Genomic DNA, 16,057 nt, shown 5'->3' with positions numbered 1-16,057 from the left:
TACCCTGAATTTATGTATGCCTGTAAATCTGTTTTGTTTACAATTTCCAATATTAAGCCCACTATTCAAGTAAAACTTAGCTGAATATATATATTTTTTTGTTAGAAAGTGTTTTCTTTTATCCAGATGTGTAGAATATGAGATATTGTTGTCACATGCAGAGAGTAATCAGTATGTCACAAGAACCTTGCAGTAACAGCTGCGAATGCAGGCACACAGTTTAATGCAGACAGTTTTACCAGGCACCAGGCAGACATCCAAAAATCTTTGGCAAAATCTGGCAGTGTTCATGCAATTAACAAACCGGATATCAGGGTCTATGTCAAAAATACAAGTAAAGCAGAAACAGGAGCAAAAATCAAATCAAGAAAAAAGACAATGAACAGAATTTTGTATGTATGTCTGAATGAATGATTGAAATAAGTAAAAGTGTGTGTGTGTGTGTGTGTGTGTGTGTGTGTGTGTGTGTGTGTGACTGATTGAGTACAGGTGTGTGTGTGTGTCAGAGAGAGAGAGAGATAGTTTGTGTGTGTGTGTGCACAGGTGTGACTGATTGATTACAGGTGTGTGTGTGTGTGTTTTGGGGCGTGTCTGTGGAGGCCATGTCTGTAGGCTGAAGTGTATATTCCTGTAGCTCCTCAAATGTTTAGGTTTCTTGTCACAGCCTCCTTGGTAAGGTCTCCTTGTCTTGTCTTTTTATACATTTTGGAGGGATGTCCTATTCTTGGTGGTGCTCCATTTTCTCTATTTGTTCTTGAGGGTCTTTACTGTGTTCCATAGTATATCTGATAATACTTTTGTAAATTATTTTGTACCCCACTCCTGATCAATACATGCAAGCTCTTTGTGGTCCATGGATTCAGCAGTCAAATGAAACCAAGAAATGTTCCACAGAAGCAACTGATATTTCTTTGGAGTTTATCAGAATAAATTCATGGATAACAGCTGTATGATATTTACTTTTGGACATGAGGCTAAATGTGATTGGATCACTCTGAATACAACCACAAACCCATTCATATATAAAAGGTGTACAAACGTCATGCAATGCAATGCAATCAGGTTATGATCCGTTTTTTCTGTTTGTTTTTCTTTCCCATTTCTCCTATAAATGTTTCATTTTTTTTTTTTAAATATATATCCATCATACATTCCATTATATGTTCCATTAACATTTGCTGACTACAATTTCCTACCATATGTCTTCATTGGAATTAAGAAGCCCAAACCCCATTCCAGCATGACAACGCCCTAAGTGCACCCGAAGTGAGTTCCATGAAGACATGGAGTATTATGGTTGTAGCAGAAGAACTGGAGTGGCTTGCACAGAAACCTACAGGAAAAATCTCCACATTCACCTTCCAACATCTAGTGAAAATCTTTCCCCAAAGTTTGAAGGCAACATTGGATGACTAAATCTGGAGTGGGATGTTCAAAAATCATGAGTTTATTGATCAGGTGTGTACAAATGTTTGGCTACATAGTGTACGGGTGTAAGTTAGTTCCTTGTTAGTTCCTTGCGTTTAAAACCACCTCTTACTGAATGAAATTTGACATATGATATAAAAAGTACTCTACATAAACTACCTGACATGGAGTAATATAATATGTAGATAATCATATGTAGAATTTGTTTATGTGATAAATATAAAAATATTCCAAGAAATACATGGATAATATTGGTGGGTAATATTAGTATATTACCATGTAAACACACTGGAGAGTTTAAATTACCTACCTGTATGGACCCTTTGTGTATCTACAATACTTTAAAAACTTTTCCACAAACACTTCACCACTTTCCCAGATGTTTTGGGAAACTGTTTGGTTGCCATGGAGGAATTAAAATGACCTACGTCCAGTTTTGTCCAAAACTCCTCCCCTTCTGACCGGTGAATTGCTAAACTATAAAAGTTTCTCTACCTCGTTTGGACCAGCGCATACTTTGATCAGTTACTAGACAAAAACTTAAAATGGGCTTAGGGGTAAGGGAATTTTGTGCTTAATGTAGTACTCTGAGTTTTGTAATTGTTATTTAATTATTATTTTTAAAATGAATGTTGGCCTTTTTCATGTTGTACAAATTTTATATCCAGACAGGAAATGATAAGTACATGCTTGCAGCAAGTTCAGAAGAAGGGGGAAAAAAGAAGAAAAAGAGGAAGGACATAAGTGAACTTAAGAAAGAAGTGGATCTGGTAAGAAAGCTTTTTTTTATATTTTTTGCAGTTTATTATTTATAAAATGTATACCTAAAGAAATACATTAAAATATTTTATATGATTACTAATATTTAAATCATATTTACCTTTACAGGATGATCACAAGTTAACCTTAGATGAACTCCATAATAAATATGGAACTGACATTAACAGAGTGAGTAGAAGATCTATTGGAAAAGAAAACCCAACTAAGCTTTAATACAGATGTTCTTTGGGAAGAAAATCGTCTTGTATATTGATATTGTGTGTGTATATATATATATATATATATATATATATATATATATATATATATATATATATATATATATATATATATATATATATATATATATATATATATACTTCTAAATAGTAAATAGTTGACTTGTGAAGCCTTTTTCTATGGGTAATAACAAATTAGCAATAAGTGCTGCACATTTAACATATCAGCAGACCCTGTTGCTAAAATTGAGCCATTTTTCAATTGAAAATTGATGAAAATGAGACAATTCTGCATAATAATAATCAAAGACATTATTAAGTAACTTTATATAGTGACAAAGTGCTCCATTAGTGTTTAAATCCACCTTACCTCTTAGTGAAAAGAAATTTCTTAGATGAAACATTTCTGTGCTGAGTGGATGTTCCAGGATGACTGACTCCACATCACTGAACAGTTTTATAAGGAGTATATTCTTTATATGGCATGGCCTGTTGAAACTGTACTAGTGGCTGTTGGTGATCCAGCACATTAACAAGACATGTTGGTTTTATTTCATTTGTCTTTGTAATAAGCTATAGTGATTATTGATTAGATTTTATCCCTCTGAATTTAATTGAAACCTTATTAAAACAAATTAATTAATTCATACTGCATTTAAAATTATATGTTTCCCTATTTTTAAAGGGTTTGTCTAGCTCCCGGGCAAAAGAGATCCTTGAACGTGATGGACCCAATGCTCTCACGCCTCCTCCTTCCACCCCAGAATGGGTCAAATTCTGTAAACAGCTCTTTGGTGGATTCTGTACACTTCTGTGGATCGGAGCTTTTCTTTGTTTCTTGGCTTTTGCAATTCAATTCACTACTGAGAGTGAACCAGAAAATGATAATGTAAGAAATGTTCATTTTAATCATTTATGTTAGTTTCATTAGATAACACATTTCATTTTTTTATTTTCCTATTAATGAAGCAAATTATAAGATTTACTTTTTTCATAGCTGTACTTGGGTATTGTCCTGGCCACAGTGGTATTGATTACTGGGTGCTTTTCATACTACCAAGAAGCTAAGAGCTCAAAGATCATGGACTCCTTCAAGAATCTTGTTCCCCATGTAATATACAAAGAACATTTAAAAACATATATATATAAAATGTCCACATCTCAACCATCATTTAACTGCATTTTTCTTATATAGCAAGCTCTGGTTATTCGTGATGGTGAGAAAAAGAGCCTTAACGCTGAAGAGGTTGTTGTTGGTGACTTGGTGGAAATTAGAGGTGGTGATAGGATTCCTGCTGATTTACGTATTATTGCTGCTCATGGTTGCAAGGTACGATAATACAAATTTTCTTCAAATACATTTTTTATAATTATGTCTATTGATTTCAACTTGGGTTGAACAGGGTCTAGGATTTAAGGTTCCATCATGATCTCTGGTTACGGTCTGTGTGGAGTTTTTGTGTATGTCCTACCCATGTTAAAGTGGGTTTGATGTGGTTTATGCATTGTTCATGTGGTTTGGTGGTGCTAAAGTGTGAATGCATGTGTGCACATTCAATTCAATTAACTTTGATTTGTATAGAACATGTATCGAAATGATTTGTATATGTAACAATGGACATTGTCGCAAAGCAGCTTCAGAGAAATTTAAAACAATGTGAATTAAAATTATAATGTTCATAAATTTTCATTTATACTGTATGGCATATGATACCATAATAGTATTTTGGGAAGGATAAATGAAAAAGCTGGCTGAGCTTTAAAAAAAAAAAAAAAAAAAAACACTTAACCACACCTACATGATAACAAATGATGTGTATACTTATGCCCTTGCAGGTGGACAATTCCTCTCTTACTGGAGAATCTGAGCCACAAACCCGTACTCCTGACTTCTCAAATGAAAATCCTCTTGAGACAAGGAATATTGTGTTTTTTTCTACAAATTGCTTGGAGGGTAAAATATACTCATACATAGCTATAAATAAGTCATGTACTAAACAATAGATAAATATATTAAAAAAAAGCTCATTTAAATAAAATAAATATTTTTTTTCCTCAGGTACAGCCAAAGGTATCGTCATCAACACTGGTGATAACACAGTCATGGGTCGTATTGCTATTCTTGCCTCAAGTCTGGAGGGTGGAAAGACACCCATTGCCATTGAGATTGAACACTTTATCCACATCATTACTGGTGTGGCTGTTTTCCTGGGTGTGTCCTTCTTCATTTTGTCCCTTATTCTTGGATATGGATGGCTTGAAGCTGTCATCTTCCTTATTGGAATTATTGTTGCCAACGTGCCTGAGGGTCTGCTCGCTACTGTCACAGTAAGTATTGTACCTAAAAATATCCATGATTGTCCTACCCAATTAAATGTTAACACAGTCATTTTTATGAAGTCAGTCTTTTTTAAATAGACAAAACCAAGTTGTCAATATAATTTTTCATTTAAAAAAAAAATAAATTTTTTGTTCTTATAGGTGTGTTTAACTCTAACTGCCAAACGAATGGCGAAGAAGAACTGTCTAGTAAAGAATCTTGAAGCTGTAGAAACACTTGGATCCACTTCCACTATTTGCTCAGACAAGACAGGAACTCTGACCCAGAATCGTATGACTGTGGCACATATGTGGTTTGACAACCAGATTCATGAAGCAGATACCACAGAGGACCAAAGTGGAACTTCTTTCGACAGAAGCTCTCCCACTTGGTCTGCACTTGCTCGTGTAGCTGGAGTGTGCAACCATGCAGTCTTCCTTGGTGATCAGAGCAAAGTTCCAATACTTAAGGTTTGCCTAATTATCAAAAGTTTTTGGTTATTTCTAATGTTTTTCAAGCACTTTTTATCCATTTTCTCATACTTCTGATAACTATAAATGCAAATAGCAAATGTCCATTTGGTAAGTTTGCAAAATGTAAAAGGTCATTAGTTACCATGAAAGGAACAAGAACACTGAAATACCAATATTATTTCTCATTTTGTTCATTGCCTTACAGAGACACACAGCTGGTGATGCATCAGAGTCTGCCCTGTTAAAGAGTATTGAACTTTGCTGTGGCTCAGTGAAGGAAATAAGAGATAAGTATCTGAAGCTTGCTGAGATCCCCTTCAACTCCACCAACAAATACCAGGTGTTTAGATTTAACCTTAAAATAACCGTATTGATAATTTGATGCCCTTTGATTTGAGACCTAACAAACTTTTAACTGTCTCATGTAAGCTCTCAGTCCACAAGAACCACAACTCCTCAGAGACTGAGCATATATTAATAATGAAAGGAGCCCCAGAGAGCATTCTGTCCAGGTGCTCAACCATCATGATTCAGGGAAAAGAACAACAATTGGATGAGGAGATGAAAGATGGTTTCCAAAATGCCTATGTGAAGCTTGGCAGCCTTGGAGAAAGGGTATTAGGTGAGAAAATCTAATTAAATACACGGATGAAAATGGACTATTTGATATTTTGATAGTAGATTGAATACTATGTTTATATACTGTGCTATTCTTTACTTTCCAGGTTTCTGCCATTTTAACCTCCCTGATGATCAGTTCCCAAAGGGCTTTGCATTTGACACAGAGAACATAAACTTCCCTACTGAGAACCTGTGCTTTCTTGGCCTCATATCCATGATTGATCCTCCCCGTGCTGCGGTACCTGATGCTGTAGCTAAGTGCAGGAGTGCTGGAATCAAGGTACAAAGATTTACAATATAGAAGTGGAATGGTTTGTGTAATGGTTTGTTTGAGTTTTAAAACTTTTACCTTGTCCCAGGTTATCATGGTTACAGGAGATCATCCAATCACTGCTAAAGCCATTGCTAAGGGAGTGGGTATCATCTCTGAAGGCAATGAAACTGTAGAAGACATTGCTGCTCGTCTGAACATCCCTGTTGGAGATGTCAACCCCAGGTTACCTAAATTTTTTAATTTGATTTAAGTCAAATTAAGTGATGTGCAGTGGTGCCTCATTAGCAGGCTTGACCTCTAGCTTTTGCTAAAGTCTCTGGTATGTTTGATTAATAAATATTAATTTATTAATCCATATTAATAATGGTTGCATAGTTTCATTGTTTAGTACAGTATAGTGTGGGTTTGTGTGGTGAACAAAACTTTATCTCCATTATCAGGATCGAGGTCTAAGGTAGAAGAGTGTTAGGAATAAATTAAAAATAAATAAATATTTTTAAAAATAAATAAATAAATAAATTAAAAAAGTGTAATGCTGTAACTGTATGACAGGTACTGTAATGCTGCTATATTTGGACAGTGCATAGTGACATTCCTGTATGTATTTAAGAATGTGATCTAGTGATTAAAAAGTACATGATAAAATGAAGAGGTGCCTAGTGATTAAGGGGATTAGTCTCTAACATTGTAGGTTTGGAAGGAGTCAGTTTATTATTGAGGGACTTTGTAGCTTGTGAAAAGAAGCTGTTCCAGAGTCTGGTTGGTCTGGACACTTTAATATCTTCTGCTGGATGGCAATGTTACAAAAAGTTTATTGGTTTTTTTGTTGACTTGGCTGAGGTAACATTTGTGGAGCATCTGTTTTTGGAACAGTAGGCCATGCATGATATTATCTGCTGTCTTTCTGATCTATCTGCTGCAAGGTTTCGTGGTCTGATGTACTGCACATCCCTTAACAGACAATAATATGTATGGTGAGTGCACACTCAAGTAGGCCTCTGGAAAAATGTGGTAAAGAAAGGGGTAATGGTGTCACCGCTGTGCTTTTTTGGTGAGGGATATGGTCCAGTTGCAGAAGAGAGTGAAGCTCAGATCCTTCTTGGTGAAGCCCACTGAGCTGAAATCAAAGAACATCATTCTGACCTATGTGTTCTTCTTTTCAAGGGGGTAGAGGACCCTGTAATGCTATAGACACAGACTTGGACCAATTTGAGTGACAAATGCATATACCTCCATTGTATAACAGTAAAACTCATTAAGTAAAAGACTAACATCAGATATCTTTGCAGAGAGGCAAAAGCCTGTGTGGTCCATGGGGCAGAGTTGAAGCAAATGACACCAGAGCAGCTGGACGATATCTTGAAATACCACACTGAGATTGTGTTTGCCAGAACATCTCCTCAGCAAAAGCTGATTATTGTGGAAGGTTGCCAGAGACAGGTATGAACTAATAATACTAATAAAATGAGAGTTTAACCTTCCAGTTAGTAAATATATTTAAATAATTTTCTTACAGGGTGCCATTGTGGCTGTGACTGGTGATGGTGTTAATGATTCTCCTGCTCTGAAGAAGGCTGACATTGGTGTAGCAATGGGTATTGCTGGATCCGATGTCTCCAAACAGGCTGCTGATATGATTCTCCTGGATGACAACTTTGCTTCTATTGTTACTGGAGTAGAAGAAGGTTAAAAACTACTGAATGGCATGTTTTTCAAGTTTGATTTATATTAAGCTAAATAAGTAACAAATATAATTCTCTCTCTAGGTCGTCTTATATTTGACAACTTAAAGAAATCAATTGCTTATACTTTAACCAGTAACATTCCTGAGATTTCACCCTTCCTCCTTTTCATCATTGCTGGCATTCCTCTCCCTCTTGGCACTGTCACTATACTATGTATTGACTTGGGAACTGACATGGTAGGAACCTTTATTATTATTATTATTATTATTATTATTATTATTATTATTATTATTATTATAACTATTACATTATTTTATTTTCGCATTTTATTAAATTTGGCACATTACCTTTACAGCAATATAGGTGTATGTTATTCAATCCCTGTATCAGCAAATGTAGGCAGAACTTTATAATATCAACCCAAGTAATGCAATGCCAAAGTAACATGATTTCACTTTCCTATGATTCTGCATAGAATCTTTTTGTTTATTGTTTATTTTGTTCACTTCTTATTCTACAAATGTTATACATTCATCACCAAATTCTGTTCACACGTTTTGACTTATCCCGAGCATACAAATATTTTTGTCCAGAAAGTCAACAGAAAACAGGAAATAAGGACAAATATCAGCAACAATGCATCTTATTTTGATCATTAATTGAGAAGAAAAGGAAAAGCATTAAGAGTACCACTGGCTAGCACATGGTGGTCTGTGCAACCGTCCAAGGATATTCCTCACCAGACCATCACTGACCCACAACCAGTGGTCATGCTGGCTAAAGTTGCAGGCAGCAGCAATTACTCACAGACAGACTCTTACATGTCTGTCACATGTGCTCAATGTGCACCTGCTGTCAACTGTGAAGAGAACGGGGCATCAATGGCAGACCTGGCAATTCTGGTGTTGTCTGGCAAATGACAATCAAGCTATGCTGCTGGGCAAAAAGCATAACCGCTGTTTGATTCTGTATTATTTGCATAAATTATATGTTGCAAAATATGCCATATATACATTTGACAGACCCAAATAATACTTTTTTTCCACATATTTTTAATCAGTTATTAAAACCTTAACACATTTGACACCAAACAGGAAATGATGCTCTCAGTTACAGTGTAAAATACCAATTGCATGCCAATTTTTAGTTAGTGTAGTAGTGATTACTACAATACATTGTCTTAAGGGACTCCAAGAAGATTTGCCTAAATTCCCACTATGGGGTTTTATACCAAATTATATACCTAATTTCACAAATTAGTAAAAAATCATTATTATAATCACACCAAATCATGGCTCTGTTGTCTCAAAGCATCCTGGAAGATGTTGAAAGATAATGATGTAAAGAATTTGAACTTGTGTGATCAAGCTAATAAATTGTTTGATTTGCCAACCACTTGCATGTCTTTGGGAAAAATCAGTGGCGTGTCGGCTCCCAGTGTTGTACAGTATAGAAGTAGTAGTATCTCCTGAAACGAATAGTGATACATTTATTCACCTGTGACAGCATTACCACTGAGCTATCATCATTGAGTAGGGATCTACTAGTAACTAATATTAAAATGTTCTTGGACTTACATTTCATTGCTTTTTTTTTAGGTGCCTGCTATTTCACTGGCTTATGAAAGTGCTGAGAGTGACATAATGAAAAGACAACCCAGAAACCCAAAAACAGACAAACTAGTGAATGAGAGGCTCATCAGCATGGCTTATGGTCAGATTGGTAAGATGACTGAGACCCTGTAAACTATACTGGATTTGTTATAATTCAGAATTAGTAAGATAAAGAGTAATTCAGTTCTAGATTACAGTAATGTTAATGGAATCAACCTGAATTTTAGGAATGATGCAAGCAGCTGCAGGTTTTTTCACTTATTTTGTAATCCTGGCTGAGAATGGATTCCTGCCATCATACCTCATAGGATTGCGTATTGATTGGGATGATAAATGTGTTAATGACTTGGAGGACAGCTATGGACAAGAGTGGGTATGTCCTTCAAATTTTGGTCAAGTTTAGAATAGACAGTATGTTAAAACTTAACTATCTGCATTGTTTTACTATATAATACATGTATATGCTTTTTTTGCAGACTTTTGAGAGCAGAAAAATTATAGAGTACACATGCCAGACCGCATTCTTTGTCAGCATTGTAATAGTGCAGTGGGCTGATTTGATCATCTGTAAGACCAGAATGAATTCTATTATACAACAAAAAATGAAGTATGTAAATCATTTTCAATAGTTATATTTAATTAGGGATCAAATTTTAAAATTAAACACAAAATCTTAACCATCCTTTACTTTTTTCTTTCAGGAATAAAATCCTTATCTTTGGGCTTTTGGAGGAAACAGCTTTGGCTTCTTTTCTGTCATATTGTCCAGGCATGGATGTGGCACTTAGAATGTATCCACTTAAGTAAGTTTACCTGGGAAAAAAAATGACCCCAAATTAAAAAACAGAGATGAATTATTTCAGCTGTTCTGAGTTGATGTAGTTTTGGTTGTTATACAGCCCTATTCTATCTATCTATCTATCTAGCTGTCTCTCTATTGATCGATCTATCTATTATCTACACCTTAACACACTCAAACAGAAAGCATCAAAAACCTGACTGACACAGTTTGCAATCTATTGATCTTCCTGTTTTTTCCTTATAGACCATCATGGTGGTTATGTGCCTTACCGTATTCCCTCCTTATCTTTGTATATGATGAGACTAGAAGATATATCCTTAGACGGAACCCAGGAGGTATGTACATATGCACATTTTGGTCTATGAAAGTGCTGAGAAAGTACTAGGTATAACTGAGATACAGAGTTAATTAAGTAACCCCAAAAATTGACTTGTGACTCCAAATTGAAATATTTTGTCACCTTTGGATAAAGTCAGTGGATAAAGATCGAATGTACAAATTAAATAATGCATATCAATGAGCATTTTACAAATTAAATAAAATGATAAAAAAAATAATAAAGATTGCATATAGAGAGAAATGGATAAAAGTGCTGATGGGTAACACTTTTTTCTTTTCTTTTTTTTTAGGTTGGGTGGAAAAGGAAACATATTATTAAAGAAGATTTGCCTAAGCCCAGTCTGAGAACACACATTAAGTAATCCATAATAAGTATAATATGTACGCATTTAATCTTTAATTGCAGTTAATAACCATAATCAAAACAATTCAAATTTCTTTATTTATCAAATAACTGTAAGCAATGGTATTCAATAGATCAATAAAAAGATGTACAAATTGCATTGTGTTATTTTTCAATGTGTTCACTTATTGCAACCACCAAAGAACAAAACCACAGATGCCCCAATTCCTTCACTAGGATATCTAAAGGCAACCCACACTAACAATTATATGCTGTCCTAGTCTGCACATCTGGAGCTAGTTGTCCACTCATAGCACATCCTTCTTTTGAACAGGTGAGATCATTCTGAGGTGTTATCAAAAAGAGAATAATGAAGAAAATTGATGTCATCCTGAGTTTCTCCAACTATGATCTCACATCATTATCTAATCTCAGTTAAAATTGTATCTGTTATCAGCTATGATTGGATAACCATCTGATTGATGGTTGTAACAACCATACACCTTAAAACAGACCAACCAGAGTGTAAATATCAAAAATGAGATTTAATACTGTAGAAAAAAGAACTTGGAATAAGACCAGCACAGGAGCATACACTCCATCAATTTCTGCAATCACAGTATAGCCTTATTAGGTTGGCAATTTGAATATTTTACTTCCCTTGGATAGACTGCATTGATTTTACTAATTGTTTTATCAAAATCATCAACTTGTGTACTAGAGGACTTAATTTCTTCAAACAGACATTCTCCAGAAAAAATGAAACATCTGAAAATATCAGTTCATCCCTTAGACCTAGCCATGTACAGACGTCATCCGAATTCTCCTGAGGAAGTTCCCCTCATTGGGCTGAGTGTTTTGATATGTCACATGCCCATGTTGTGCAAAATTTTTGATTTTCACGTGACATCACGTGACGTCATGTGATGTCATCAGAATACACGTGAGGAAGTTCCCCTCATTGTTGTGAGTGTTTTGATATGTCACATGTCCATGTTGTAAAAAGTTTTTTTTGCATATTTTGGGGCTGCGGCACAACCAAAAGGCCATTCGGTACACCAATTTAAAAGTTTGTTCAGAGTATCACCCTAATGGAGCTGGCCGAGTTTGGTGTAGATAGTTCAAAAGCTTGCCAAGTTATAAACCTCCAAAGTTTATAATGGGAGTCTATGGGAAAAAAGGCCACTTTGAGACCCGGTACCGGAAGTACCGGTACTCGGATCGCTTAGAAAAGTAATAGCAACAAACTTCAGACCAGGGTCTACAACATATCCGAAAGTGTGCATGTGGCTCGAAAGCTCTAGGCCGCATTAATTTTTAAAAATTTTTGTCTAAGCTTAAATAGGAAAACAGAATATTGGCTTCTACAAAGCTACATAATAACACTTACCATTTGGCTTCCTTCCTTGCAATGACTGCATCAAGCATGGACATAAACAAACTGTTTGTTGTATTTTTCTTTTTTGATGATTTATTTAGGCTTTAGCTTCTTTTAGCTGTTATTTGTTTGGTTGGGTTTCTCTCTCCAGTCTTCTCTTTAGAGGTGAAATGCATAACTGAGTCAGGTATGGTGATTGGCAGTTAGAATGTTTCTGTGGAATTCTCAATTCATTCATCTGCTACCAATTGAACCAGTTCCAGAAGCAGCCATGCAAGCCCAAGCCATGACACTACTTTCATCTTGCTTGACTAGTAAGCTTGTATGTTATGGATCATGAGCAGATCCTTCCTGAAAAGAGTTCTTCGAAGAATGGATAATGATACTTTCATCCTGCTCTATGTTGTTGCTCATGTCACTGACCTGACTGTTGTTTTGGGGTTTTTCTTTACAGTTCTCACAATGTTTCTGTCATTAGTTTTTAGTACATCAGGTTTTTTTTTTTCTTAACAATCCAAGTTGTTATATTGGCATTACTCAGTGTTTTTTCAATGGCTCTGACTGAATTCCCCCTTTTTTCAGCTTATGGCTTGTGTTTCTCCCTTAGACAGTTCTGTGTTCTTCATGCAGACTAGATATTCAGAGCTATTAAATCTTTAAACATTTGATCTAACAATGCACACCTGTAAAACATGAAACACGTGCCTCATCCCACATTCTGATATTTTGGCTCAAACAAAAGCTGTCATGTGATAAACTGTTTAACGCATCTAGAAGTAAATGGATGGAAATAAAATCTGAAATTTTGATTTATTTCAGTTAAGACACTGGGTTGTTGTGCAGCAGATCAGTGTTCAAGCCCCAGCACTGCCAAGCTGCCACTGTTGTGCCCTTGAGCAAGGCCCTTAAGGGCCTTGGTCAGATGCCCACTAGTGTCAGGGACACAATCCCCAAACTTCCAATCAACAATCCATGCCTTAGCTACTTGAGCTACCACTGCCCCAGGAACAGAGGAACAGCCTGCTCCAGTTTGTACTGTAGATGTAAATGGTGACTATTCTATGCAAATCAAGGTAAAATTTGGTGTTCCACATGGTTCTGTTTTAGGGTGCATTTTTCTTTAAATATGCTACTTCACATTGAGTTAGCTTCCACTGTTATGCTGATGAGGTTAAGGAGTTAAGGAATAAATAAATTAAGGAAAATCTAATGGACATTATAACAGATAGTAGGTGCTTATTACTTTCTCCTACTTAATTCCTACAAGTATATGTACTAGGACCACATGCAGCTATAAATTATCTTTCTGATTACATAGTAATTCTGGATGACCTTTCAGGTACACTGTGTGGTGTGATTATTGATTCCAGTCCTTCCTTTAAAGCTAAAGACAAATTTGCTTCTCATGCGCAAAACACAACTAAGTGATCAACCCAAAATCATAATGAACCTCTTTTACAACGCACAGCCATATAACCTGATATACAAAATTTGCCAGACTCAGTGATCAGCATGGTGAATTATTCATGTGTTTCTGTACAGCGGCATAGTCTGAAATTAATTGGAGAGATCGCATATGTGCAACCATATTACCCAATTATAGATTGTGTTTAAGTTTGATGAAAGCAATAAATCATAAGTATGTTCAAGTATGTCAGTATATTACACTCCTGGACAATGACATATTTTATTGATTCTTAAAATTGGAAAAAATTCAAATGTTAAAATAAAACCTATATTTGATGAACGAGGGATGTACACACACACACACACACACACACACACACATTCATTTATTCATTCATTCATTCATGCCTAAGTCATATTTAATTATATTATTTCTATAATGGAGGAAATGCACAGGGACACAGAACAAAATGGATGAACTGAGGATTACATTTTATACATAAATTATTTCATTTTGAATTAAACTATATTTTATTAAGCACTTTTTTAAAAGTGAAATTTATTAATAATCATGGCTGGGGCTCCCTTACACTAAGCCAACAAAAAAGATTTAATAAATGATAAAAAATAAATGATAAAAAAGTTTTTCTTCTTTTTGCTCTCCAGTTTTCAATGAAGTGGAAGAATATATTATGCTTTTTAAAACCACACTTTTCACAATGCGTTAACTGAACTACTTGTTGAAGGCAAATTCCACAGAGTTCTGGGAGTTCAAGTCCATGTTCTGTGAAAATGAAATTGCGTAAACAGAATCATGGAAAAACTTATTATCTGTCTGAAATACTTGGAAAATTCTGCTGAATGTTTTGCCCACATTGTTGTTGTGTATGGTACACAGAGTGAAGTTTATCTGCAAACTATTGTGGTGTAGTAATGTGGTATATACACCAATCAGCCATAACAATAAAGACATCTGCATAATATTATATAGGTTCCTCTTGTGCCATCAAAACATCTCTGACCCTTTGGGGCATGGATTTATGCTCATATGCCCATTGTAGGCTTTCAGCAATGGACAGGGGACTGTATGGGCATGCTGACTGCTCTGCAGAAACAGCAGCCACATACACAGCAAGCTGTGATGTCCTGTGTTCTGACACATTTCTATCATAGTCAGCATTTCTGCAATTTGAGGTACATTAGTTCAGCTGTTTGTGGGGTCCAGACAGCTTAGCCTTCAATTCCCACATGCATCAGTGAGCCTCGGTCCTGAACCTTGTTCACTGGTTGTCTGTCTTTGGACCATTTCTGGTAGGTATTAACCACTGCATACCGGGAACATCCCATAAGACCTGCCATTCTGAGATATTCCAACCCTGTTGTCTAGTTATCGCAATGATTTCTGATTCCAACACCTCAACTTTAAGAACAATAATTCAGACACTCAGAATTTTAATTAGTGACAGATTTGTTTCAACTTAAATTGACTGTATCAGAATTACAACAGTTTAGATTAACCAAGTTGAATGTCTCTTTACACATAATGGAAAATTCCAGAAAAGCATATAATTATAAAAAACATATATTTTTATAGATTTACATCATAATTCTATTCATAATAATAATTGATTGTAGAAGCTTTGATGTACTGATAATTAGTAGTAAATAAGGTGATCACCTGTGGCTGTAAAAGGTCTAGGTCTACAGTGTCTTTTTGCCCTTCATACCAACTCAAGAACTTGATTTACAGACCTCCACAATCCCAGTTCCTCGTTAGGAGCAATTTACAAGCAAGGAAGAACAAGCATCTGTACATTCATTTAGCTGTATTTGTGAATATAAAAATACAGATTCCATATAAATACTTGTGATAAGAAAAGGTACAAATATATATGTATATACTGTATGTATATATATCCTACATGTTAAAATTCATAATAATGATTATAAAATACAAATAAACAGAAATTTGCAATTTCTCTATAATATTCAATTATATTAGGCCAAATTATCCATAGTCCTTATCACATATCACAGTATTCCTCATTCTGTGCTTTTAGACTTTTAGAAACAATTCATTTCTTTGCCATGTGTCATGCCTCATTGGTCTAATACAAAACCAATCTGTTGTACCAAAATGCTAGCTGTTGGGGATAGCTGTGCTTGCTCATATTCCTTGCAAAGCCATTTAGACAACAATAACAGGAATAACATGTTTAGGAATAATGTGAGAGTCACCTACCTGTATAGAAACAATGTGTATCACAAATAATTTCACTTTTCCACAAACATCTCAGATGTTGAGGGAGTTCTTGTTTTGTTGTCAAATAGACAAATTTCCTACCCTTATGTCCAGTTTTACCCAAACCACTCCAA

The 16,057-nt window shown here is 35.3% G+C and overlaps 1 protein-coding gene across 1 annotated transcript; it reads left to right on the top strand.

Annotated features, from left to right (window-relative positions):
- The first annotated feature begins 1,892 nt into the window (after positions 1 to 1,892).
- LOC132839757 (sodium/potassium-transporting ATPase subunit alpha-1-like) lies at positions 1,893 to 11,056 on the top strand. The gene is made up of 22 exons (XM_060860904.1): positions 1,893 to 1,985; positions 2,097 to 2,198; positions 2,317 to 2,376; positions 3,112 to 3,315; positions 3,424 to 3,537; positions 3,622 to 3,756; positions 4,263 to 4,380; positions 4,486 to 4,754; positions 4,908 to 5,216; positions 5,425 to 5,559; positions 5,649 to 5,841; positions 5,945 to 6,120; positions 6,200 to 6,336; positions 7,404 to 7,554; positions 7,631 to 7,799; positions 7,881 to 8,035; positions 9,398 to 9,521; positions 9,640 to 9,785; positions 9,889 to 10,019; positions 10,114 to 10,215; positions 10,458 to 10,549; positions 10,844 to 11,056. The coding sequence occupies exons 1-22, from the start codon at positions 1,974 to 1,976 to the stop codon at positions 10,870 to 10,872; spliced, it is 3,063 nt and encodes a 1,020-aa protein (XP_060716887.1). The 5' UTR covers positions 1,893 to 1,973; the 3' UTR covers positions 10,873 to 11,056.
- Positions 11,057 to 16,057: the final 5,001 nt, after the last annotated feature.

This window comes from Tachysurus vachellii, chromosome 24 (genome assembly GCF_030014155.1).
Source record: "Tachysurus vachellii isolate PV-2020 chromosome 24, HZAU_Pvac_v1, whole genome shotgun sequence".
Classification (NCBI taxonomy): Eukaryota; Metazoa; Chordata; class Actinopteri; order Siluriformes; family Bagridae; genus Tachysurus; species Tachysurus vachellii.
The sequence above is the reverse complement of the archived record's forward strand: the minus strand, read 5'-3'. Positions and strand labels throughout refer to the sequence as shown.

What these genes read in the sequence shown, in the direction of transcription:
- LOC132839757 (XM_060860904.1), top strand. An exon ending in TTAAGAAAGAAGTGGATCTG is followed by an intron (nt 2,199 to 2,316) that starts GTAAGAAAGCTT and finishes TTACCTTTACAG; the next exon opens with GATGATCACAAGTTAACCTT. An exon ending in ACTCCACCAACAAATACCAG is followed by an intron (nt 5,560 to 5,648) that starts GTGTTTAGATTT and finishes GTCTCATGTAAG; the next exon opens with CTCTCAGTCCACAAGAACCA.